This window comes from Delphinus delphis, chromosome 10 (genome assembly GCF_949987515.2).
Source record: "Delphinus delphis chromosome 10, mDelDel1.2, whole genome shotgun sequence".
NCBI classification, from domain to species: Eukaryota; Metazoa; Chordata; class Mammalia; order Artiodactyla; family Delphinidae; genus Delphinus; species Delphinus delphis.
The window spans coordinates 15,716,130-15,740,804 of record NC_082692.2 but is presented as its reverse complement, the minus strand read 5'-3'; the positions used below and the strand labels follow the sequence as shown (position 1 = coordinate 15,740,804).

Below are 24,675 nucleotides of genomic sequence, written 5' to 3'. Positions count from 1 at the left end.
ATGTGGTGCCTATTCTGCATAACCGGATAGTTTTGGTGTTGAAAGTTCATTGCAGGGCTGGTTCTTTCTTTGTGGGTCTTTACTGGTGCACCTTGGATTTGAGCAATGTTCTTGTTTATTTCGTGTTAATTTAAAATGAGAAAAATTAGACTCAGAAAACAGCTGATGATTGTTTTGGAGAAGCATGTGTTTTCTGAGGTACCAGTGAGGGAAGCCTCATGGATTTGATTCATCTGCATCTCGAGAAGAACATAATGCTGGGTGGTGGGGGAGGGGAAGACACCCAGCAAAGTGATCTCGCAGTCTGATAAGGCCCCTTCCAATAGAAAGTCTCCGGTTTGTTGGTGGGAAAGCAGCTTTGGCTAGTCTCAGAGATTGGCGAAGGAAGTTTTGGGTTTGTCACTTCTTATAACAGATGAGGGTGTGGTTATGTTTTCAGTCTCTCGCACCTCCTCCAAACGAACGCTCTACTGAGGAAAACATCCAAGTCTGAGATGCACCTTGACGTAGAATCTGAAAGAAGTAGGGAAAACTCACACACAGGCCAAACAGTAAAAGTCTCGATTCTCTCTTTTTTTTCCCATACAGGTGAATTTTGTGGCATGCCAGCTCTTTGCTTTGTTTGCTGCTTTCTGGTTCCGCAGCTACTTGAGTCCTGGTAAAACCAGTCCCGATGTCCGGCATGCGTTCGCCACCATTTTTGGCATCTGTTTTGTCATCTTTTGTTTTGGCTGGTGAGTACGAGCCTCCTGAATTCTAATATTTATCATTTGGTTTTGTAGCGATATTCTTGGCATTTCCCAGGCACTAAGGAAAAAAAAAAAGATATTTACTCGTATTGTAAAATGTTGGGGATGTTGAGAAATCTCTTTACTGTAAGAAACTGGAACCAATAAACGGACTCTATTAGAAATCAATTCAGTGAATTTTTCTTAAATTAGACTTCTGCTGATCTCACCTTGGGTCATGTAAATGGAATGTTCTAAGGTTTAATTTTCCCAACGAGGGACCTTTCCTAACTGTTGTAGATGTTGGTGTTTTTCTTGCATCACTGCTAGAGATACTGGTGTTAATCCTGCATTTAGAATAGAACAATAGTTTTCGTGCTGGTGTTAGGGAATGTGTCATTCTTTAACAGAGAAAACCTGTGGTCTAAGACGTTCTCTACTAGGAAAGCTGGGCAAATCCCCTGGGAGGGGTACTTCTTGGGGAAGAAGTTTTAGGAATGAACATTTCTAGAAGTACAACTTAAGGGAATTGTGACTTTGTTCAGGGTAGTAGATTATGGCTCTTCCTCCTTCAATGAAAATTTGAGAAAGGATGATGAGTATTTTGGTATCTGGGGCAGCTCGGTTGTGGTCTTGATACTTTAAAATTGAAAGAAAGAACTCTCTTCACTGCAGTTGGCAGACTATGTCATGTCTTCCTAGTGTCACACAGTATCTTAATTACATAGGACGAAAATACTTGATTTATTTTCTCCTACATAAACATGGGGTAACTGATCACTTGCTTTTTTGTGGGAGTGGAGGTGGAGGTGCAGTATGGGTGGCCAAGAGGTATGTTAATATGAAATATATTCAGTGTTTCCCTTTCCTCCCCATGATGGCCTACAGGTACTCTGTGCATCTTTTTGTGCTGGTGTTAATGTGCTATGGAATCATGGTCACTGCAAGCACATCCAATATTCACAGGTAAGACCCTGGGAATGAACGATGCAAGGTGAAGCTTTTCATGATCTTTGAAATATATTTCTAGGATGAAGGGATGCCCTCCCCATTTGCCACATGTGGCGTATCCTAAGTGCTTTGGGATATCAGAAAGGAGGGATGGGAGACCTTAAATGCTGGGAGTCTTCAGAGAAAGCTTTATGGAAAAAAAGTGTGATGTGAATTGGGACTCAGGAAAAAGAGAGTTTGTCAGAATGAGGCAGCCTCATTTGTGATAGCACCAACCTGGAAGCAACCCAGATGGTCACACTATGGAATACTACTCAGCAATAGAAAAGAACGAATGATTGCTACACACAGTGCCACGGATGAATTTCAAAATCAACATGCTGAATGAAGGAGGACCCACAAATTCTGTTCTCAAAAATGCAAGCTAATCTGTAGTGACAGAAATCAGATCAGAGGTAACCAGGGGTGAGAGGGCTCAGGGAGATGTGAAAGGAACCACAAGAGGCATGAAGCAACCTGGGGGGTGATGGGTATGTCTGTTATCTTGAACTTGGCTGAGGTTTTCTGAGTATGAAATAGGTCAAAATTGTGTATACTTTACATATTTCCAATAAGTGTTAAAAAAAAGGAAGAAATATTCTTACTATGCTATTTTGACTTCAAAGTGCAGAAGTAATTTAATTCTCCCTTGAAGACTACACGCTTGAACAATCCAGGGAGATACCTGGAAGAGCTGTTTTGCACTGTCTCTGTTTCCCATGGTCTTTCTGAAACCTCAGAATTAATTCAGCCTCAGTAACACTGGAATGGAAGCTCTGTGGGAACAAAGACTTTTCTCTCCTTTTCACTGTTATAGCCTCAGAGCCTAGAACAATACCTGGCACAAATAAAGGCTCAATAAATATTTATGGAATGACTGAGTATACTTGAAAAGAGCTTCACCCTTCTATGGCTTCCTTTCTGATGGCTTCTCTTAAAAAGCAGATGCCTTATTTCAGCCTCAGAAAGTTCTTTGATTACTGAGACTATTAGCACAATCGTTTTCCTTCTTAAAAGCACTGTAATTTAATTTTTGAGTGTATAATCTTGTAATTACTTCCAATAAATTTCTGATTTGTAAGGGAAAATATTTTTGCCTGCTTTTAACTTGAATAGTCATTCAACTTTGTATTCAAAGGAGCTCTGGAAATTTGAATTCTAATCATCTCTCTTCTAAGTGCCCTTCTTGAAGGGGATAGAGTCATTCCTTCAGAAGGGAAATAGGAAATCCGTATTTCTATAATTTGGTACGAATGGGTTTTGGAAATGCTTCATATTATGACAAAATGCTTTTTTCCCTGGGAGGTAAAGATGCCTGGCTTTTCCTGCACTTGATGTTGGAAGCAATTAAATGATTTATAAAAGCGTTGTTGCATCTCTAGAGCACATTTCCAGCTGCCTTACCAGTTGTAATTTGTCACCTTTCCCCACACTTGTGTGGTGTTGGTGAGGTGCAGTCTGTTTTGCAGAGGGTCAAGCTGCATTTCCAGGTCTCTGGGTTAGTCTCCGGCCAGGAGTGGAATCTTCCAGCTTTGGCAGAGACTTTACAGACAGGCTCTGACTGTTTCCCCCAAATAATGTTGTGGTAGCAGAGAGCCATGTCATAAGACCGAAAAGAAAAAATGCCAGAACAAGTTCCTCCCCTCTTTCTTTGCTTGTGTGGTTGCCAATACTGCAGAAATAGGGAGTGGTTCACATTTCCCGATGGATGGAAGTTGTTTCCTATTGCCGCTGGGAAAGGACAAGAAGCTGGAGTCAGGAAGCCTGGCTCTTTCCAGCAGTGTGGGTTTGGAAAAGCCGGGCAGCTTCTTCACATGTCAGGTTTCCTGCCTATGAAATGTAGGGTTTGTGGTGGTTTGAGCTTAAGTTCTCTTCAAGACTAGAATTTCTGGGTTCTCTGTGAATTGTTTTCCTCTTCCTTTCACCGAGTTATGAGCCCTGTCCTATGCATAGCTGGGAATAGGAGGGGACAGGGAACATTTGCAGCTATGTGGAACTAACCCATTTCAGGACTGATTGTTGTTATTCAGGATTTATCTAGAGAGTTCTTGGGGTACCATTTCTGTTTCCTTCCCAAGCCACTCTGTTGGGCAGAAATCACAGGTAGTCACTTACCTCATATGAACCGACTGGAACAGAATATAATATCTCCTGGGATGGAAGGCCTCATGTGGGAACTTGGTGATGCAGTTGCCAATTCTGGAGTACTTGCTTAGTGCCAGGTGCTAGGCTGAGCCCTCGTAAATATATTATGTTTCACTATTTTGATCTATAGACCCTTATTTAGTATATCACTTAATGTTCTATTACATTTAATATTTCCTATCATTATTGCTAATATATTCTTTCTAGGACAACTCTATAGGATACAGACTTTTTTCCTGAGATGGAGAAAAATGAAAGCTCAGAGTTGGGGAAACAGATCCATACATATGATTTTAACGTTATAATTATATATGTTATCAGGTAGCACTAGAGAAATACAGGCAGTGGAGCAGTGAATGGTGTTGGGAGTGGGGGTGGGATGGATACAGCAAGACTATGCCAGGTGACATTGGAGCTGAGCCTTATCTGATAGTTTCCAGCTAGACCATAGGAGGGAGCAAGGAGTTGCAGGCAGAGGAAGGAGAAAGATTCCTGGCCTGAAAATGCAGGATGTAGTTGTGGAAAGGGAGCAGTCCACTGTGGTTTAACACAGGGTGGATATGGAACATGGTTGGAGATGAGTCCAGAAGGAAAGGTAGAGCTTAGCATGCGAAGCACCTTGGATGCTGTGTTCAGGAGTTCTGATGTGATTAGATAGGGGGATCCACTGGAGACTTTTTTTTTTTTTTTTAACATCTTTATTGGGGTATAATTGCTTTACAATGGTGTGTTAGTTTCTGCTTTATAACAAAGTGAATCAGTCATACATAAACATATGTTCCCATATGTCTTCCCTGTTGCCTCTCCCTCCCTCCCACCCTCCCCATCCCACCCCTCCAGGCTGTCACAAAGCACCGAGCCAATATCCCTGTGCCATGCGGCTGCTTCCCACTAGCTATCTACCTTACTGCGTTTGTTAGTGTGTATATGCCCATGACTCTCTCTCGCCCTGTCACAGCTCACCCTTCCCCCTCCCCATAACCACAAGTCCGTTCTCTAAGAGGTCTGCGTCTTTATTCCTGCTTTACCCCTAGGTTCTTCATGACATTTTTTTCTTAAATTCCATATATATGTGTTAGCATACGGTATTTGTCTTTTTCTTTCTGACTTACTTCACTCTGTATGACAGACTCTAGGTCTATCCACCTCATTACAAATAGCTCAATTTCGTTTCTTTTTATGGCTGAGCACTGGAGACTTTTAAGACCAGTAACATTCATTTGTTGTTTGTTCACTCAGCACACAGTAGGTTCACTCAGCACACAGTGGTGAATGAAACACACATGACCATCCTTGCTTTCATAGAGCTTTCAGGCTTGTAAGGGAGACGGTAGTTAATCAGATTATCACCGATCTTTATAGGTACAAGTTGATGAATGTTTTGAATGGTGTGTGTCTGTGCATTGGGGGTTTATACTATAGGACGGTCAGGACCTGTCTCTGAAGGAGGCCGGGGAGTGAACGTGAGTAGGTAGGTGGTAATTGAAGCCTCAGGCATCAGCAGGGAGGGTCCTAAGCAGAGCACTGGGAATGCTAACACCTAAGGAGTAGATTGAGGAAGATGAGCTGAGCAAACGCCTTGGAAGAACTGACCAGAGAGCTGGGAAGGAAACAAGGGGAATGGAAGCCAAGAGAACAAAGTGTTTTGGGAAGGGAGTGGTTGGCAGTATGATGATGGTTTGTATTTTAGGAAGATCATTGTGTAAACAGGATGGTTTGTGAAGAGGAAAATCTGAGTGAAGGACCTTACAGGCCAGCGGTTCCCAGCTCTGGCTGCACGTTGGAATTATACCTGCTAGGTGCACCCCATCCCAATGAAATCAGGGTATCTGGGGGTGGGGCCCGGTGCTCCCCAGGTGATTCCATTACGCTGCCGTAGTTGAGAACTACTGCAGTGGTCCAGGTGAGAAAAGACGAAGGGCTCAGAGCAGCGGGTGTGAAAGTGAGGAGAGGGGATGGGCTGGGATGGAGATGGACCACGTAGGACTTTGTGACTAATTGCATGTGGCGGGTGAGGGAGAGAAAGAAGAGAAAGTTGACTGAACGGGTGCGCAACAATCTGATCCTCTGTGTTTTTGGTTCCAGATACTCCTTTTTTGTAGCAATGGGCTACCTTACGATATGCCACATCAGCCGAATATACATCTTCCACTACGGCATTCTCACTACAGATTTTTCTGGGTGAGTATCTTAATTCGTGTGGGGACAGTTGGACTGCTGACTCAGTCCAGCAGCCCCTTGACTGCTGAGTCCCTTGACTCGGTCCCTTGGGGTCTGTAAAGATCAAGCATGCGCGTAAGAGTCATCGGCAGCTCATTAAATCAGTTGGTAAGACTGTGCTAATGAGGTTGAGGTTGAAGATTTGATTGCTCTGTGAGACGGTGAGCTCTGCTATGGCCCACGGGCTATATCTGTCCGGCCACCCGTTTTTGTAGTTACACTGGAACATACCCAGGCACTCATTTATGTGTTGTCTCTGTCTGCTTTGGCACTACAGTGGTAGAGTTGAGTAGTTATGACAGAAATTATATGACCCACAAAAGCCAAAATATTTACAATCTTGCTCTTTACAGGGAAAGTCTGCCAACCCCTATTCTAAGGCCCTTAACACAGAGTTGGTGTTTATCACCTACTGGTTAATAATACAAAATTCTTCCATACTAGTTGATGAATAGCTGCTACCCTGAGCCCCGTGAGTGCTGCCTGGCTGCCCTGGCCCCCTCCCCAGATCCCCCAGACTTCTAGCGATGAGAAGGGCAATGCCTGGCACAGCAAGGGTCTCCATACTTCTTCTAAAAATTTTGTCTGTTACCATAGCCTTAACGTGGGGGCCACCCCTCTCCTGATTGGTCACTGGGTGAAGACGGCGGTGGATCAGTGAAAATTCTATTGCTCTGTTGGTATTTGTTTAGGAGCAACTTTTTATGAATCTTGAGGAATGGGTACTAAAGCAGAGCTACTTCTCATGACACATTGTACATTATCCACGTTATTTCCTTAGGAGTTTGGTCATGGTCTACGCAGGCAGCCTGGAGTCAGGGAGAGCCTGGGTTCTCCTCTCAGGTTGAATTGCCTTTCATTGGATGAGTTGGTAGAGAATAGTCAATGAAATAAAGACCTACAGATTACTGCCCATTGCTGTGAACTTTGCAAGTTGTGCAACTAAACTGTCCCACTGTGAAGAGGCTTCGGAAGGCAAAGTGTGGTTTGGGACACAGAAACTGTTGCATTGGGATTTCGATGACCGTAGTTTGGTCTCAGACTAGCTTTTTGGGCATCGGTTCCTCTTACCCTCGGTCCTTTCGATTTTACCATTTTCTCTTTGAATTGCCTCCTTTCTTTATTCCTTTCCTCCCAGATTGTAGAGCATAATTTTTCAATTTTTCTGAAACATGTTCACAAACTTCTTTACTTTTTAACAATGTGTACTGCTAATAAAATACGGAAAATATGGCAGCAACAAAGATAACAATATAGTCGTGAAGTTATAGCATTAAAAGTAATTTTATTTTATTTTTAATAATAACACACATGTGTCCTTTAGAGGAGTAATTGTAATCCCTTGTTTTTTTTAATATATTTTTTAACATCTTTATTGCAGTATAATTGCGTTACAATGGTGTGTTAGTTTCTGCTGTATAACAAAGTGAATCAGCTATACATAAACATACATCCCCATATCTTCTCCCTCTTGCATCTCGCTCCAACCCTCCCTCTCCCACCCCTGCAGGTGGACACAAAGCACAGCTGATCTCCCTGTGCTATGCGACTGCTTCCCACTAGCTATCTATTTTACATTTGGTAGTGTATATATGTCCATGCCACTCTCTCACTTCGTTCCAGCTTAACATTCCCTCTCCCTATGTCCTCAAGTCCATTCTCTATATCTGCGTGTTTATTCCTGTCCTGCCCCTAGGTTCTTCAGAACCATTTTTTTTTCAGATTCCATATATATGTGTTAGCATATGGTATTTGATTTTCTCTTTCTGACTTACTTCACTGTGTATGACAGTCTCTAGGTCCATCCACCTCACTGCAAATAACTCAATTTTGTTTCTTTTTGTGGCTGAGTAATATTCCATTGTATATATGTGCCATATCTTCTTTATCCATTCATCTGTCGATGGACACTTAGGTTGCTTCCATGTCCTGGCTATTGTAAATAGAGAATGAACATTGTGGTACATGACTCTTTTTGAATTATGGTTTTCTCAGGGTATATGCCCAGTAGTGGGATTGCTGGGTTGTATGGTAGTTCTATTTTTAGTTTTTTGAGGAACCTCCATACTGTTCTCCATAGTGGCTGTAGCAATGTATATTCCCACCAACAATGTAAGAGGGTTCCCTTTTTTCCACACCCTCTCCGGCATTTATTGTTTGTAGATTTTTTGATGATGGCCATTCTGACTGGTGTGGAGTGACACCTTATTGTAGTTTTGATTTGCATTTCTCTAATGATTAGTGATGTTGAGCATCCTTTCATGTGATTGCTGGCAATCTGTATATCTTCTTTGGAGAAATGTCCATTTAGGACTTCTGCCCATTTTTGGATTGGGCTCTTTGTTTTTTTGATATTGAGCTGCATGAGCTGCTTGTAAATGTTGGAGATTAATCCTTTGTCAGTTGCTTCATTTGTAAAGATTTTCTCCCATCCTGAGGGTTGTCTTTTCATCTTGTTTATGGTTTCCTTTGCTGTGCAAAAGCTTTTAAGTTTCATTAGTTCCCATTTGTTTATTTTTGTTTTTATTTCCATTTCTCTAGGAGGTGGGTCAAAAAGGATCTTGCTGTGATTTATGTCATGGAGTGTTCTGCTTGTGCTTTACTCTGAGAGTTTCATAGTGTCTGGCCTTACATTTAGGTCTTTAATCCATTTTGAGTTTATTTTTGTGTATGGTGTTAGGGAGTGTTCTAATTTCATTCTTTTACGTATAGCTGTCTAGTTTTCCCAGCACCACTTATTGAAGAGGCTGTCTTTTCTCCATTGTATATTCTTGCCTCCTTTATCAAAGATAAGGTGACCATATGTGCGTGGGTTTATCTCTGGGCTTTCTATCCTGTTCCATTGATCTATATTTCTGTTTTTGTGCCAGTACCATACTGTCTTGTTTACCGTAACTTTGTACTATAGTCTGAAGTCAGGGAGTCTGATTCCTCCAGCTCCGTTTTTCTTTCTCAAGATTGCTTTGGCTATTCGGGGTCTTTTGTGTTTCCATACAAATTGTGAAATTTTTTGTTCTACTTCTGTGAAAAATGCCATTGGTACTTTGATAGGAATTGCACTGAATCTGTAGATTGCTTTGGGTAGTATAGTCATTTTCACAATGTTGATTCTTCCAATCCAAGAACATGGTATACCTCTCCGTCTGCTTGGATCATCTTTAATTTCTTTCATCAGTGTCTTATAGTTTTCTGCATACAGGTCTTTTGTCTCCCTAGGTAGGCTTATTCCTAGGTATTTTATTCTTCTTGCAATGGTAAATGGGAGTGTTTCCTTAATTTCTCTTTCAGATTTTTCATCATTAGTGTATAGGAATGCAAGAGACTTCTGTGCATCAATTTTGTATCCTGCTACTTTACCAAATTCATTGATTAGCTCTAGTAGTTTTCTGGTAGCGTCTTTAGGATTCTCTGTGTATAGTATCATGGCATTTGCAAACAGTGACAGCTTTACTTCCTTTCCGATTTGGATTCCTTTTATTTCTTTTTCTTCTCTGACTGCTGTGGCTAGAACTTCCAAAACTATGTTGAAGAGTAGTGGTGCGAATGGGCAACCCTGTCTTGTTCCTGATCTTAGAGGAAATGGTTTCAGTTTTTTACCATTGAGAACGATATTGGCTGGGGGTTTCTCATATATGGCCTTTATTATGTTGAGGTAAGTTCCCTCTATGCCTGCTTTCTGGAGGGTGTTTATCATAAATAGGTATTGAATTTTGTCGAAAGCTTTTTCTGCATCTATTGAGATGATCATATGGTTTCTCTCCTTCAATTTGTTAATATGGTTTATCGCATTGATTGATTTCTGTATACTGAAGAATTCTTGCATTCCTGGGATAAACCCCACTTGCTTATGGTGTATGATCCTTTTAATGTGCTGTTGGATTCTGTTTGCTGGTATTTTGTTGAGGATTTTTGCTTCTATGTTCATCAGTGATGTTGGCCTATAGTTTTCTTTTTCTGTGACATCTTTGTTTGGTTTTGGTATCAGGGTAATGATGGCCTCGTAGAATGAGTTTGGGAGTGTTCCTCCCTCTGCTATATTTTGGACGAGTTTGAGAAGGATAGGTGTTAGCTCTTCTCTAAATGTTTGATAGAATTCGCCTGTGAAGCCATCTGGTCCTGGGCTTTTGTTTGTTGGAAGTTTTTTGTTTGTTTTTTTTTTGCGGTACGCGGGCCTCTCACTGTTGTGGCCTCTCCCGTTGCGGAGCACAGGCTCCGGATGCGCAGGCTCAGCGGCCATGGCTCACGGGCCTAGCCGCTCTGCGGCATGTGGGATCTTCCCAGACCTGGGCACGAACCCGTGTCCCCTGCATCGGCAGGCGGACTCTCAACCACTGCACCACCAGGGAAGCCCCTGTTGGAAGATTTTTAATCACAGTTTCAATTTCAGTGCTTGTTCTTGGTCTGTTTACATTTTCTATTTCTTCCTGGTTCAGTCCCAGAATGTTGTGCTTTTCTAAGAATTTGTCTATTTCTTTGAGGTTGTCCATTTTATTGGCATAGAGTTGATTGTAGTAATCTCTCATGATCCTTTGTATTTCTGCAGTGTCGGTTGTTACTTCTCCATTTTCATTTCTAATTCTATTGATTTGAGTATTCTCCCTTTGTTCGTGATGAGTCTGGCTAATGGTTTATCAATTTTGTTTATCTTCTCACAGAACCAGTTTTTAGTTTTATTGATCTTCGCTATCATTTCCTTCATTTCCTTTTCATTTATTTCCGATCCGATCTTTATGACTTCTTTCCTTCTGCTAACTTTGGGGGTTTTTTGTTCTAATTTCTATAATTCCTTTAGGTGTAAGGTTAGGTTGTTTATTCGAGGTTTTTCCTATTTCTTGAGGTAGGATTGTATTGCTATAACGTTCACTCTTAGAACTGCTTTTGCTGCATCCCATAGGTTTTGGGTCATTGTGTTTTCATTGTCATTTGCTTCTAGGTATTTTTTGATTTCCTCTCTGATTTCTTCAGTGATCTCTTGGTTATTTAGTAGTGTATTGTTTAGCCTCCACGTGTGTGTATTTTTTACAGACTTTTTCCTGTAATTGATATCTAATCTCATAGCATTGTGGTCGGAAAAGATACTTGATATGATTTCAGTTTTCTTAAATTTACCAAGGCTTGATTTGTGACCCAAGATATGATCTATCCTGGAGAATGTTCCATGAGCACTTAAGAAGAAAGTGTATTCTGCTGTTTTTGGATGGAATGTCCTATAAATATCAATTAAGTGCATCTTGTTTAATGTATCATTTAAAGCTTGTGTTTCCTTATTTATTTTCATTTTGGATGATCTGTCCATTGGTGAAAGTGGGGTGTTAAAAGTCCCCTTCTATGATTGTATTACTGTCGATTTCCCCTTTTATGCCTGTTAGCATTTGCCTTATGCATTGAGGTGCTCCTCTTTTGTGTGCATAAATATTTACAATTGTGTCTTGGATTGATCCCTTGATTAGTATGTAATGTCCTTCTTTGTCTCTTGTAATAGTCTTTATTTTAAAGTCTATTTTGTCTGATATGAGAATTGCTACTCCAGCTTTCTTTTGATTTCCAGTTGCATGGAATATCTTTTTCCAGCCCCTCACTTTCAGTCTGTATGTGTCTCTAGGTCTGAAGTGGGTCTCTTGTAGACAGCATATATACGGGTCTTGTTTTTGTATCCATTCAACCAGTCTATGTCTTTTGGTTGGAGCATTTAATCCATTTACATTTAAGGGTGTTATCGATATGTATGTTCCTATTCCCATTTTCTTAATTGTTTTGGGTTTGTTATTGTAGGTCTTTTCCTTCTCTTGTGTTTCTTGCCTAGAAAAGATCCTTTAGCATTTGTTGTAAAGCTGGTTTGGTGGTGCTGAACTCTCTCAGCTTTTGCTTGTCTGTAAAGGTTTTAATTTCTCCATCTAATCTGAATGAGATCCTTGCTGGGTAGAGTAATCTTGTTTGTAGGTTTTTCTCCTTCATCACTTTAAATATGTCCTGCCACACCCTTCTGGCTTGCAGAGTTTCTGCTGAAAGATCAGCTGTTAACCTTATGGGGATTTCCTTGTGTGTTATTTGTTGTTTTTCCCTTGCTGCTTTTAATATGTTTTCTTTGTATTTAATTTTTGATAGTTTGATTGATATGTATCTTGGTGTGTTGCTCCTTGGATTTATCCTGTATGGGACTTTCTGTGCTTACTGGACTTGATTTACTATTTCCTTTCCCATATTAGGGAAGTTTTCTACTATAATCTCTTCAAATATTTTCTCAGTCCCTTTCTTTTCCTCTTCTTCTTCTAGGACCCCTTTAATTCGAATGTTCGTGCATTTAATGCTGTCCCAGAGGTCTCTAAGACTGTCCTCAATTCTTTTCATTCTTTTTTTTTTCTTTTTTCTTTATTCTGCTCTGCAGTAGTTAATTCCACTATTTTATATTCCAGGTCACTTATCCCTTCTTCTGCCTCAGTTATTCTGCTATTGATTCTTTCTAGATAATTTTAAATTTCATTTATTGTGTTGTTCATCATGGTTTGTTTGCTCTTTAGTTCTTCTAGGTCCTTGTTAAACATTTCTTATATTTTGTCCATTCTATTTCCAAGATTTTGGATCATCTTTACTATGATTACTCTGAATTCTTTTTCAGGTAGACTGCCTATTTCCTCTCCATTTGTTTGGTCTGGTGGGTTTTTACCTTGCTCCTTCACCTGCTGTGTATTTCTCTGTCTTCTCATTTTGCTTAACTTACTCTGTTTGGGGTCTCCGTTTAGCAGGCGGCAGGTTCATAGGTCCTGTTGTTTTTGGTGTCTGCTCCCAGGAAGACACCAAAGGTTGGTTCAGTGGGTTGTGTAGCCTTCCTGGTGGAGGGGACTGGTGCCTGTGTTTTGGTGGATGAGGTGGATCTTGTCTTTATGGTGGGCAGGACCACGTCCAGTGGTGTTTTTGGGGGTGTCTGTGAACTTATTATGATTTTAGGCAACCTCTCTGCTAACGGGTGGGTTTGTGTTCCTGTCTTGCTAGTTGTTTGACATAGGGTGTTCAGCATTGTGGCTTGCTGGTCGTTGAGTGGAGCTTGGTCTTAGTGTTGAGATGGAGATCTCTGGGAGATCTTTCGCTGTTTCATATTACTTGGGACCGGGAGGTCTCTGGTGGACCAGTGTCCTAAACTCAGCTGTCCCACTTCAGAGGCTCAGGCCTGACACCTGGCCAGAACACCAAGACCCTGTCAGCCACATGGCTCAGAAGAAAAGGGAGAAAAGAGGGAGGGAGGGAGAGAGGGAGGGAGGAAGGAAGGAAGGAGGAAGGAAGGAAGGAAATTAAATAAAGTTGTTAAAATAGAAAAGAATTATTAAAAATAAAAAAGTAATAAAAAAAAAGGAAAGAGAGAAAGAAAGAAGAGAGCAACCAAACCAAAAAACAAATCCACCAATGATAACAAACGCTAAAAACTATACTAAAAAAACCCAAAAAATCCCCCCAAAACAGACAGTCAGAACCATAGGAGAAATGGCAAAAGCAAAGCTATACAGACAAAATCACACAAAGAAGCATACATACTCACAAAAAGAGAAAAAGGAAAAAATGTATATATAAAAAAATTTAAAAAGGAAGAGGGCAACCAAATCAATAAACAAATCTACCAATGATAATAAGCTGTAAATACTAAACTAAGATAAACATAAAACCAGAAACAAATTAGATGCAGAAAGGAAACCCCAAGTCTACAGTTGCTCCCAAAGTCCACCACCTCAATTTTGGGATGATTCATTGCCTATTCAGGTATTCCTCAGATGCAGGTACATCAAGTTGATTGTGGAGATTTAATCTGCTGCTCCTGAGGCTGCTGGGAGAGATTTCGTTTTCTCTTCTTTGTTCTCACAGCTCCCGGGGCTCAGCTTTGGATTTGGACCCGCCTCTGTGTGTAGGTCACCTGAGGGCATAAGTCCTTTGCTCATACAGGACAGGGTTAAAGTAGCAGTTGATTTGGGGGCTCTGGCTCACTCGGGGAAGGGAGTAGGGGTGCAGAATGCGGGGCAAGCCTGTGGCGGCAGAGGCCGGCATGACGTTGCACCAGCCTGAGGTGCGCCGTGTGTTCTCCCGGTGAAGTTGTCCCTGGGTCACGGGACCCTGGCAGTGGTGGGCTGCACAGGCTCCCGGGAGGGGAGGTGTGGATAGTGACCTGTGCTCGCACACAGGCTTCTTGGTGGCAGCAGCAGCAGCCTTAGCGTCTCATGCCCGTCTCTGGGGTTCGCGCTTTTAGCCGCGGCTTATGCCTGTCTCTGGAGCTCGTTTAGGCGGTGCTCTGAATCCCCTCTCCTCATGCACCCTGAAACAATGGTCTCCTGCCTCTTAGGCAGATCCAGAGTTTTTCCCGGACTCCCTCCCGGCTAGCTGTGGCGCACTAGCCCCCTTCAGGCTGTGTTCACGCCACCAACCCCAGTCCTGTCTCTGGGATCTGACCTCCGAAGCCTGAGCCTCAGCTCCCAGGTCCCGCCCGCCCCGGCGGGTGAGCAGACAAGCCTCTTGGGCTGATGAGTGCTGGTCGGCAGGGATCCTCTGTGCGGGAATCTCTCCTCTTTGCCCTCCGCACCCCTGTGGCTGCGCTCTCTGAAGATTCCCCCCTGCCCACGCCCCGTCTCCACCAGTGAAGGGGCTTCCTAGTGTTTGGAAACTTTTCCTCCTTCACAGCTCCCTCCCACTGGTGCAGGTCCCATCCCTGTCCTTTTGTCTCTGTTTTTTCTTTTTTCTTTTGCCCTGCCCAGGTACGTGTGGAGTTTCTTGCCTTTTGGGAGGTCTGAGGTCTTCTGCCAGTGTTCAGTAGGTGTTCTGTAGGAGTTGTTCCACATGTACGTGTAGTTTTGATGTATTTGTGGGGAGGAAGGTGATCCCCATATCTTACTTCTCCGCTATCTTGAAGGCCCCCTTTTTAACAATATTTATTTATTTATTTATTTTTGGCTGCATTGGGTCTCAGTTGTGACACGCATCCTCCTCTGCAGTGCGCGGGCTTCTCTCCAGTTGTGGCGCGTGGGCTCCAGAGTGTGCAGCCTCTGTAGTGGCGGCATGTCGGCTCTCTGGTTGTGGTGTGTGGACTCGGTAGTTGCGCGCCAGCTTAATTGCCCCACGGCAGGTGGGATCTTAGTTCCCTGAACAGGGATCGAACCCCTGTCCCCTGTATTGGAAGGTGGAATCTTAACCACTGGACCACTAGGGAAGTCTCAAAAGTAGTTTTAAATGGTGGTCATAACTTTCCCTAGTGTTTAATCAGCAAATTTTATTTTTTTTGGTTCAACCTCACAACTGGGCCCCCCACCCTGTCCCCCATACTTAGAAGAGTTCCTGGCTCTTCATAGATGTTCACTAAAGGAATGAGTTAAATACTCTAGTATTTGTCAGTCCTTTTTTTTTTTTTTAATGCTTCCAGGAGCCTCAATTAAACAGCCCCTCCAGCCATATTTGGTTGGGATATTGAACAAAAAACTTTGACTTTAGCCTAAAGTAGATTATTATTTGTTTCTCATCTATATCATCTTTCTTTTTAGGACACAAGTGTATATTCATTCATTCATTTCTACAACAATTTTTTAGTCTGCAATATGCTATGCACAGTGCCAAGTGTCAGAGACACCATGCATTTTAGCAGGAGGAGGGGTATTCCTGGCAAAGGGAATAGCTCTGCAGGAGCACAGACATGTGAGGTGCTTGTGGAGGTCTCAGAAAGCCACCTTCCTTCCTCTGCCACCCACATTCTTATGTCAGCAGCCTGGCAGTTCCCAGAATCCGTCCACTGCCCCTCATGCCCACTGCCACCACCCTGGATCACCATGTCTGCACCTTTCCTAATTGGCCATCTTTCCTTCCATCCTGCACCTCTTCTCCAGTCTATGCTCTCTGGAGTATCAAAGCCAATGGTGATTTGGACCTGCTTCCTCTGCTGCATCGCCTCCCTGTGTGCACTGCATGTGGCAGCAGTGCAGAAAAGTTTAGGGTCTGTGCATGCGCTTGGTTACTTCATGTCTCTGCGCCTCTGCCTTACTCGTTCCCCTGATTAGAAGCCCCTTTTCCATCCTTAAGTGCATGGAAATCTCTCACTTCACTTTTTATAACCCAGCTCAAAGATTACTGCTTTACAGAGCTTTCCCTGCTGGCCGCCTCCTCCCTCCCGCGCCCCCTTCCTTCCACCTCGTGAGTCCCTGCATTTGGACCTGTGTAGCAGGAGGCCTCTCATCTGCTCTCACTGGCTGGTGCTGCCCATCGCCCGTGAATCATACTCACTGAGACCCCAGTGCACGGAGTGTTTGTAGGTGGTGAGCATGGGCACTTCTGCTCTCATCCATTGATTTGTACGCTTAGGTAGTGTCATGTGTTTATCCCCAAATTTGTTTATTCCAGTTTGTACTTATTATAAATAAGCTGATTACATATGGATGTGAAAGGAGAGAGAGTGGTTTGTCTAAATCTAGGTAGGGTCCTTTGGAAAGCCACTGAAGCAAATTTAGTATATTAAAAGTAATAGTGGTTGAATCAAATGTGATGTGGCTGAGAAGGCCGAAAGGACCTCAGGGAGGATTATACCAAGTAAAAACTCTGCACTCAGATTGCTCTGCAAGCATCTTTACTTCCTTTTACCTTCTCAATCCTTGTTAGAGGAAACAACTCTGGAGATAGTGGATGGGATTTATGTAAGAGAGTAGCCTCCATTGATCAGATCCACACTCCAAGGAAGAGCTTTGGTCCTGCATTGAAAGGTTCATTCATTCATCATTCAGCAGACCTGACTGAGAAGCTCTATATGGCAGGCACAATTATAGGAGACACGGGTGACCAAAGACTGTGGAATGAATGTAGTTACCTATTTCAGGTTTGTACAGGAAGGTCAAATGTGAGCATGTCATTGTGTACTGGCTTGACGCGTGTTCCCCCAAATTCGCGTCCCCCTGGAGCCTCAGAATATGTCCTTATATGGAAATAGGACCTTGGCAGATGTAACTAGCTAAAGTGAGGGCATACTAGATTCGGGTGGGCCCTAAATTCATTATGACTGGTGTCCTTCTAAGAAGGCCACGAGAGAGACAGACACAGAGACACAGGGAAGATGGCCATGTGAAGGTGGAGGTGGAGGTAAGAGTGACACAGCCACAAGCCAAGGAGCTCCAGGGGTTGCCATCAGCCACAGAAGCTAGGAAGAAGCATGGAACAGATTCTCCTTCGAAGCTTCCAGAAAAAACCAACTCTGCCAACACCTTGATTGGGACTTTCTGATCTCCGGAACTGTGAGACATTACGTTTCTGGTTTTAAGCCCCCCAATCTGTGGTCATCTGTTATGGCAGCTCTAGGAAATGAATACCCATTTTTATATGATTCCATACCCTTTGATGAGCTGACAGCTGTCCCCTGGTCCTGGTCATGCCTCCACTCTCCACGTTTCACTCTGTTCTCGTCACATCTCCTCCTCCAGTGGTTTTGCCCATAAAACTGTAAACTCGTGAATGACTGTTATGTCATTTTTAATATAATCAGAATTGTGGAAAGTTACCGAAAGGAAAAAATAAAGAGCAAATAAAGGGAAGACAGTCATGTGCTTGTGAAATGGGGTGGATTTGGGGTTTGACAGCAGGGGAGGATGGAAATCAGTTCCTGTCCATTCCGCTTTCAGTGGCATAGGCATAGTCATGATAAATTTCCTTAGGTGGTGTTTGTTCTCTGGCATTTTTTGGATCTTCTTGTATTAAGAAATCTCTGACTTTACACACAAAAGTGTAGACTGTTTGAATGAGAAAGGACACTTTTGTTTGGGAAAGGATACAACAAAAATGTGTCTGCTCCTGTAAGTAGAATGTGATTTAGATCCCTGATTGTGGAGTGACCATACTTTATCCAGTTCTTGGAGGGTATGTCTTTTTTTAAAAAAATTATAGGGCATTATTAAGCAGCAGAATTATTTTTTTTTCCTGTCACCATAAATGCACAGTGCCTCACTGATATAAATCCATCTTCTCGGATAATGTCAGAAACATAAATGGACGGGTACGTACTGAAATTGATAAGATGTTTTAAATCACAAATGGTCAATAAGAGAAATTCTTTTCCAGTGTCTAGTCTCATTAAGAACATGCAAGCAACCACCAGTTCTCCTTCAGAACGGAATTTGTTTAACACTACTATTTATTTCAGCCTAAAAATCTTATTTAGGATTTTGTTGAGGAATGAAGCAGTGATTTGAAGTTGAACTTGGCGTTTTAAAGCAGCCTGATGTGATAGCTATTCTCTTTTGAGCATGCATGTGAACCTATGTGCTTAACATACTTACTTAGAGTAAGAGCACAGACAGGAATTGAACAGGATTGGAGTATGTTAGTGTTTGTGTCCAATGACGTATATATGTTTTTAATTTGGGGAGAGCACATAAACTTGTACTTCAGATGATTCTGGGGCTTGCAATTTTGTTACCATTCTGAAAGTAATCAAGCCTGATGTTAAATGGTGAGGACGACGCACAAGATACACTTTTATTAGTGCTGCTAATGTAGTTTGTCTCAATACATGTAGAAGCCAGTGTCCTCCATGTTTTCTCTGTGAATATGGGTGATTAACAATACTGGAACATTTACTGTTCTCCCCGGGGAAGCTCAACAACTGCTTGTAATAAAGCTGATACTTGATTCCTTTTAAGTTGGTGATAGTGAACTGATTCCTTTTTGCTCACAGAAGGGCGCAAATCGAGTTTTCTTCTGAGGGAAGCAGCAAGAAGGAACCTTAATTCCTTTTGCAGGCGAGGCCAGATTCAGGCAGATAATTGCTCTCCCATCATGTTGGCAATCTGAGTTACCCATGTGTTTTTGAAAACATTATGAAATGAGAACTCATACGCTGCTAGTGGGAGTATGAATTGGTACAACCGTTCTGGAAGGCAAGTTAGCCATAAATTTTAAGCAAGAATTTTTTTAAAGTTTATATCCTATAATAGGATAAATTCCTAGGAACTGAATTACCTTAAGGAAATCAAATTTATTCATAAGCGTGTTCAGCTGTTGTCGATAATAGTGCAAAATTGGAAGCTCCTAATTGGTCCAAAAGAGGTGAATGATTAAATTATGATACTAATATACGTCCATTAAAAATGATGTCGTCAAAGAATATTTAATGACATTGGAAAATGCTTACAATATAATGGAAAATCAAAACCACAAAACAAATACATGTATTAAGATTCCTTTTTTTTTTTTTTGTGATACGTGGGTCTCTCACTGTTGTGGCCTCTCCCATTGTGGAGCAACAGGTTCCGGACGCGCAGCCTCAGCGGCCGTGGCTCACGGGCCCAGCCGCTCCGCGGCATGTGGGATCTTCCCAGACCAGGGCACGAACCCATGTCCCCTGCATCGACAGGAGGACTCTCAACCACTGTGCCACCAGGGAAGCCCTAAGATTCCATTTTTATGAATGTGGACATGTGTAGAAAAAAGAGTGGAAGGAAATAATACATACTAAGACAGTGATTCTGTCTGGGGTTGGGGGGTGGTCTTTATTGGAGATTTTAATAATTGTTTTATATGATTATAATAATAAATTCTAAATGTTATTTAAATATATTTGAATGCATACTATGCATGCGTATCGTGGTGAACTGCAGCCTACACCAGTGGAACGATAGTCGTTTGTGTTCCTGGTTATCCTGTTGGGCATTCTAGAAGTATCACTTGCCCACATCCCTTGGAGCAGTGGAGATCATTGCCCTGTTGTTCCATGCGAGATGTTTTCCTCTGTTGGTTTATGATATCCTGATCACTCTACCTAACCAGCCCAGTACGTGCAAATAACTGCGTTCTATAATATGAACAAAAGAAGAGATTTGCAAAGAGATTTCCAGATTAGCGTATTTCATGTTTCTCCTTCAGTCTGCTGCCAGCTTTTCAGTAATTAGCACCATCACTTGGAATTTAATTCTGAGGACACGAGTATAAGTTATACCAAGTATATTTGGCGGGTTCCTGTTAAAATGGAGAGCTGGTGATTTTGTTGTTGTTGAGTGCCAAAAATATAGAGATTAGATGGGTCTGAACAGATACCAGTGAACTCTGAAGTGAGTCCAGAGGAGTTTCCATTGCCTTCATTTGCAGCCCTAGGAAGCCTGGTGGAACCATGTACTTTCTTTGCTGTGACTCCAGGAGTCCCTTGTTTTCTTCCCCCAGGCTGGCATAGTTGATAGGAGTTTGGGAGCATTGTACTAAAGGTATGATATCATCACCCTCCTCTTCAGTAATCCCGGGAGCAGGGGGATACTGGAGGGGCAGAAGCAAGAGCCTCCTGTCTGGCCCTCAGCTCTTGGGTCTGGGCCACGGGCTGCAGTTTGCATTGTATCTTGGCGCCCCTAGTTGTTGTGCAAGATCCAGCCCTGTCCTAGATTGTGGTTGATTGGAAGTTTGTTGCATTGGATTCTCCCATCCTGTCAAACTTCTTGCTGCCCTGACTCCTTGCTTTCCTAGTATGTATGCATTGTAAGTGGATTTGTATTATAAACAAAGAATTGATGAAAAGATAAAGTATAACTTTTTGCATCTAAAATTACCTGTTAGGGAAAATAAGATCCTTGAATGTCAGATTTGGCTTGATGCTGTCCAGCCAGCTGTGATTGGTTGGCTCTTTTGACACCTCTAACTGATGACTGCATCATCTCATTGTTCCATCCTAGCTTTACCAGGACAGAGAACTTAACCACTTAAGGTCCAAAGATTAAGCTACAATAGGCAGGTTATCCTGGAATACTGCTCAAAACAGAGTTTTGCTTAGTGTTTTAAAAACAGGTTATTTTTTGTTGGGAGTTGATACAGGAAATGGAAATGAATGAATGGGTACCACTACTGGTAAATTGCCCGAAGTCTGTATCAGAAGACATTGATTTTGTGTGTGTGTGTGTGTGTGTGTGGTGGGGAGAGCAGAGTGGCATGGTTGTTTCTTTTTACTCTAAACATATCTCTATCTGCCTGTTTTCCCCGTACTTTATTTCCCCCTATATTTCTTTATCCAAATTAGACTAATAATTTTAGGTTCAGGAAGAAAAAATTTTCTTCAGCACTTTTTTTTTTATCATGAAAAAAATTCACAGGACAAAAGAGAAATGGCCCCATCTCAACCCTGCTGGATTCAAACCTTGGTTTCCGATTGGTCAGATAGTTCCCATAGGTGCAAGGGCAGGGGCCTCTGACTGGTGAGTGTGTAAAAATCCAGGGACAGGGCCTACTTCTCAGGGGGTGGATGATCTGAGCACAGCTAAGCTTCTAAGGCCTCGTTGTCCTGAGGAAGTCCTTTGGCTGCATCAGGGAGCCTTTCTGTGCCCTTCGTGTGCTTGTAGTATGTGCTTCGATCTCCTGGGTTTTGTATTTTTGCCGGAAAAAACATGAATTCCGATCACAGACCAACAAACACGTCTTAGATTATATTATGTTTTGATTGAAATGCAACGTTGATGGTATTTGAGTGTTTTTTAAAATATATTTATGTATTTATTTTGGCTGCATTGGGTCTTTGTTGCTGCACACGGGCTTTCTCTAGTTGCGGTGAGCGGGGGCTACTCTTCATTGTGGTGCGCGGGCTTCTCATTGCGGTGGCTTCTCTTATTGCGGAGCATGGGCTCTAGGCACGCTGGCTTCAGTAGTTGTGGTACACGGGCTCAGTGGTTGTGGCTCATGGGCTCTAGAGTGCAGGATCAGTAGTTGTGGTGCACGGGCTTAGTTGCTCCGCGGCATGTGGGATCTTCTCGGATCAGGGCTCGAACCCGTGTCCCCTGCATTGGCAGGCGGATTCTTAACCACTGTGCCACCAGGGAAGTCCCGGTATTTGAGTTTTATCCTAAGTCGGTAACTCTCTGGATTTGACTCTGAAATCTCAGTAAGCTGTGCAGTCTGAGTTTGGCATCTGATCTACCCATCGGTTTAAATAAATTGATCAGTGAAAAGTGTTCAGAATGGACTTCCTCTGTTCAGGAGCGTATGGCGCTCTTCCCTACACCCACAGAAAAGTAAGAATGTAGGAGGACTCTAACTCCATTTCCTTTTCTGCAAGTTGTCAGTATGTTGTTTTTTATAAGCCCATGATCACATGTGTGAGTCGCTTCTTATTTAAGTTACTAGAAACTTCTTCAGATATTTAAAACAGAAACAATATATTATTAAAAGTATAGTCTAGATCATGGGTAACAAAATTTGATCCATAGCTTCTTGTTTTTTCCCCCCAAAAGGGAGACTTTTTTTCCCTTAAAGAATGATAACAATGTGGTTCTTACATAGGCTCAAAGGTACAGATTGAACATGGAGTAATTATTATTTATTTACATTGATCTAGATGCTCAGTAGTGTGTATTACATTAGTCTGGGTTCTCTGAGAAGCAGACGCCAAGGCGAGAACAGATGTATGAGATTTGTTGGGCGAAATACCTGTGAGGGAAAACAGGGAGGCAACTGGATGAGGCTGGGAGAGCCATCAGATTAAAATGCACGTCTCACTCCTGAGATGGGAGAGGGAAGGAAGGAAGGGAGGTCTTGGGCTGCGGTGCAGTTCTGAGCCTGTTTCAGCGAGTTCAAGGATGAGTCCTCGAGCTGGAATTCCCGGGCTGAGGAGCACCACGCCTGGTCTGGAGGGTGTGGCTACCCTGCTGTGCTCAGTCATTGGCTGGACGTAGCCTCAGGGAGGCGTGGGCTGAGCACCAGCAAGGTGGTGGAATCAGAGGATGCAGCTGCAGCCAGTCAGTTACGCACCCCCAGCAGCCAACCTGAGAGGTGCGTTCTCATGCCCACCACTTCTGTGAATAGACTCTAAATGCTTTGCTGAACGTGTGCCTAATTATGGAATACATTAAATCTAACCCCAGAAAGAGGAAAACAAATGGTACATTTCTATAGAGGCTGAAGGTCAGGCTAATTCCATGACACATTTCCTTTATGGATATATCAATGTTTTAGACCCTTTGAAAATGAAGTTGTGAATTAAATCAGATGTAGGAACTTGGTTTGCAAATTGCATGGTCACCAGAATGTGTGTCTCAAAACACAAAAAACGTGTGCCGGGCTTTGTGTAAAGAAGGCTGGGAGTTTAAGTCCTGTTACTGATTCCTCAGGCTTACAATCTTACAGGAAAAAAAAAAGCACAAAGAGGCTTTGAAAACAAAAACAGTCATATTTGGCAACTACATTGAATGTGATGCTTAGTGTAAGTCCCTGTCAAGAAAAACAGCTCTCAGCATCTGTTATACATTCTGGGTCAGAGGTGTTGTTGAACATCAAGAAGATGAGCTGTGAAGTTATATATTTGTCTGTAAGACGAAATTGCTCTTATAGAAAGTTTTGATGTAATCCTTATTTCTAGGACCCCAACCTCGGTGTTCTGGAAGCAGTTATTTTTTTCACTATACAAGAGAGTGGTCAAAATTACTGTCAGCTGTGAGCATGTCTTGCTGCCCTAGAATGACCACTTTGGGGGCTCCCTTGTCTGCCACCCCCCACTTCTCCCCAGTCCTGGAGAGCAAGTCACCCCTCCCTTCCACAGTCAGACAAATCACTTCTCCTTCTCTTCGCCTTACACAACATTAGGAATCTTGTTTCAAACGTTGGCCACTGGACTTTTACAAATAAGATATAAAGTTGGGTGTAGGTGTTAAGATGTCAAAGGGCATTTGTTGACACTTTCTTTAAAATAGTTTATCTTATTCGTTCATATTGACAGTTGAAAATATTACATGCTTATTATTTTAAAGAGATGGAAAATGGAAATGAGAACGAGAGGAATTAAAGAAAATGGACTCACAGAGAGGTGGCCGAGTGCAGTGGACACATCAGCCTTGGCCTAAAGATGGTTTGCGTCTGATCCCATCCTGCCACACCTGGGTGTGGCCTGAGCTCAGGGCACAGAGGCTGTGCGGCATCCTAGGTTTATCCCAGGGATGCTGTCATAGGACGTTGACCAAACCTCAGCTTTCTATGTAAATGAGTCATCAGTTCATACGGGTCAGAGATAGCAAATTCAATAAGACGCTATGAGAATGGAGATCAGATAACCAGGCTAAACTTAGAAGGTTTGAAGGAAAGTAGGGTAGTTGGGCAGTGGGATTTTATCTTGTCTCACTGGGCAAGGATAGAGCTATTAAAGGTACTAAGCTAGGCTAGATGATTGGAAAAACAGATGTCTTTTTTAAAATTAATTTTTTATTGGAGTAGAGTTGATTTACAATGTTATGTTCATTTCTGCTGTACGGCAAAGTGAGTGAGTTATACATTCACATATATCCACTGGTTTTTAGATTCTATTCCCATATAGGTCATTACAGAGTATTGAATAGAGTTCCCTGTGCTATTCAGTAGGTTCTTATTAGTTATGTGATCTACATACAGTAGTGTGTATATATCAAACCCAATCTCCCAATTTATCCCTCCCTCCCTTTCCCCCCTGGTAACCACAAGTTTGTTTTCTACATCTGTGACTCTATTCTGTTTTGTAAGTACGTTCCTTTGTACCATTTTTTAGATTCCACATATAAGCGATACGATATTTGTCTGTCTTTGTCTGACTTACTTCACTCAGTATGATAATCTCTAGGTCCAACCACGTTGCTGCAAATGGCATTTTTCATTC

The 24,675-nt window shown here is 42.4% G+C and overlaps 1 protein-coding gene across 1 annotated transcript in view; it reads left to right on the top strand.

Moving 5' to 3' along the window:
* The window catches only part of MBOAT1 (membrane bound O-acyltransferase domain containing 1), a 113,610-nt gene that overhangs the window by 55,283 nt on the left and 33,652 nt on the right, over nt 1-24,675 (top strand). Inside the window, exons 2-4 of the mRNA XM_060021575.1 lie at nt 589-734; nt 1,617-1,694; nt 5,949-6,044. Coding sequence (XP_059877558.1) covers nt 589-734; nt 1,617-1,694; nt 5,949-6,044 — 320 coding nt within the window. The remainder of the gene's footprint in view (nt 1-588; nt 735-1,616; nt 1,695-5,948; nt 6,045-24,675) is intronic.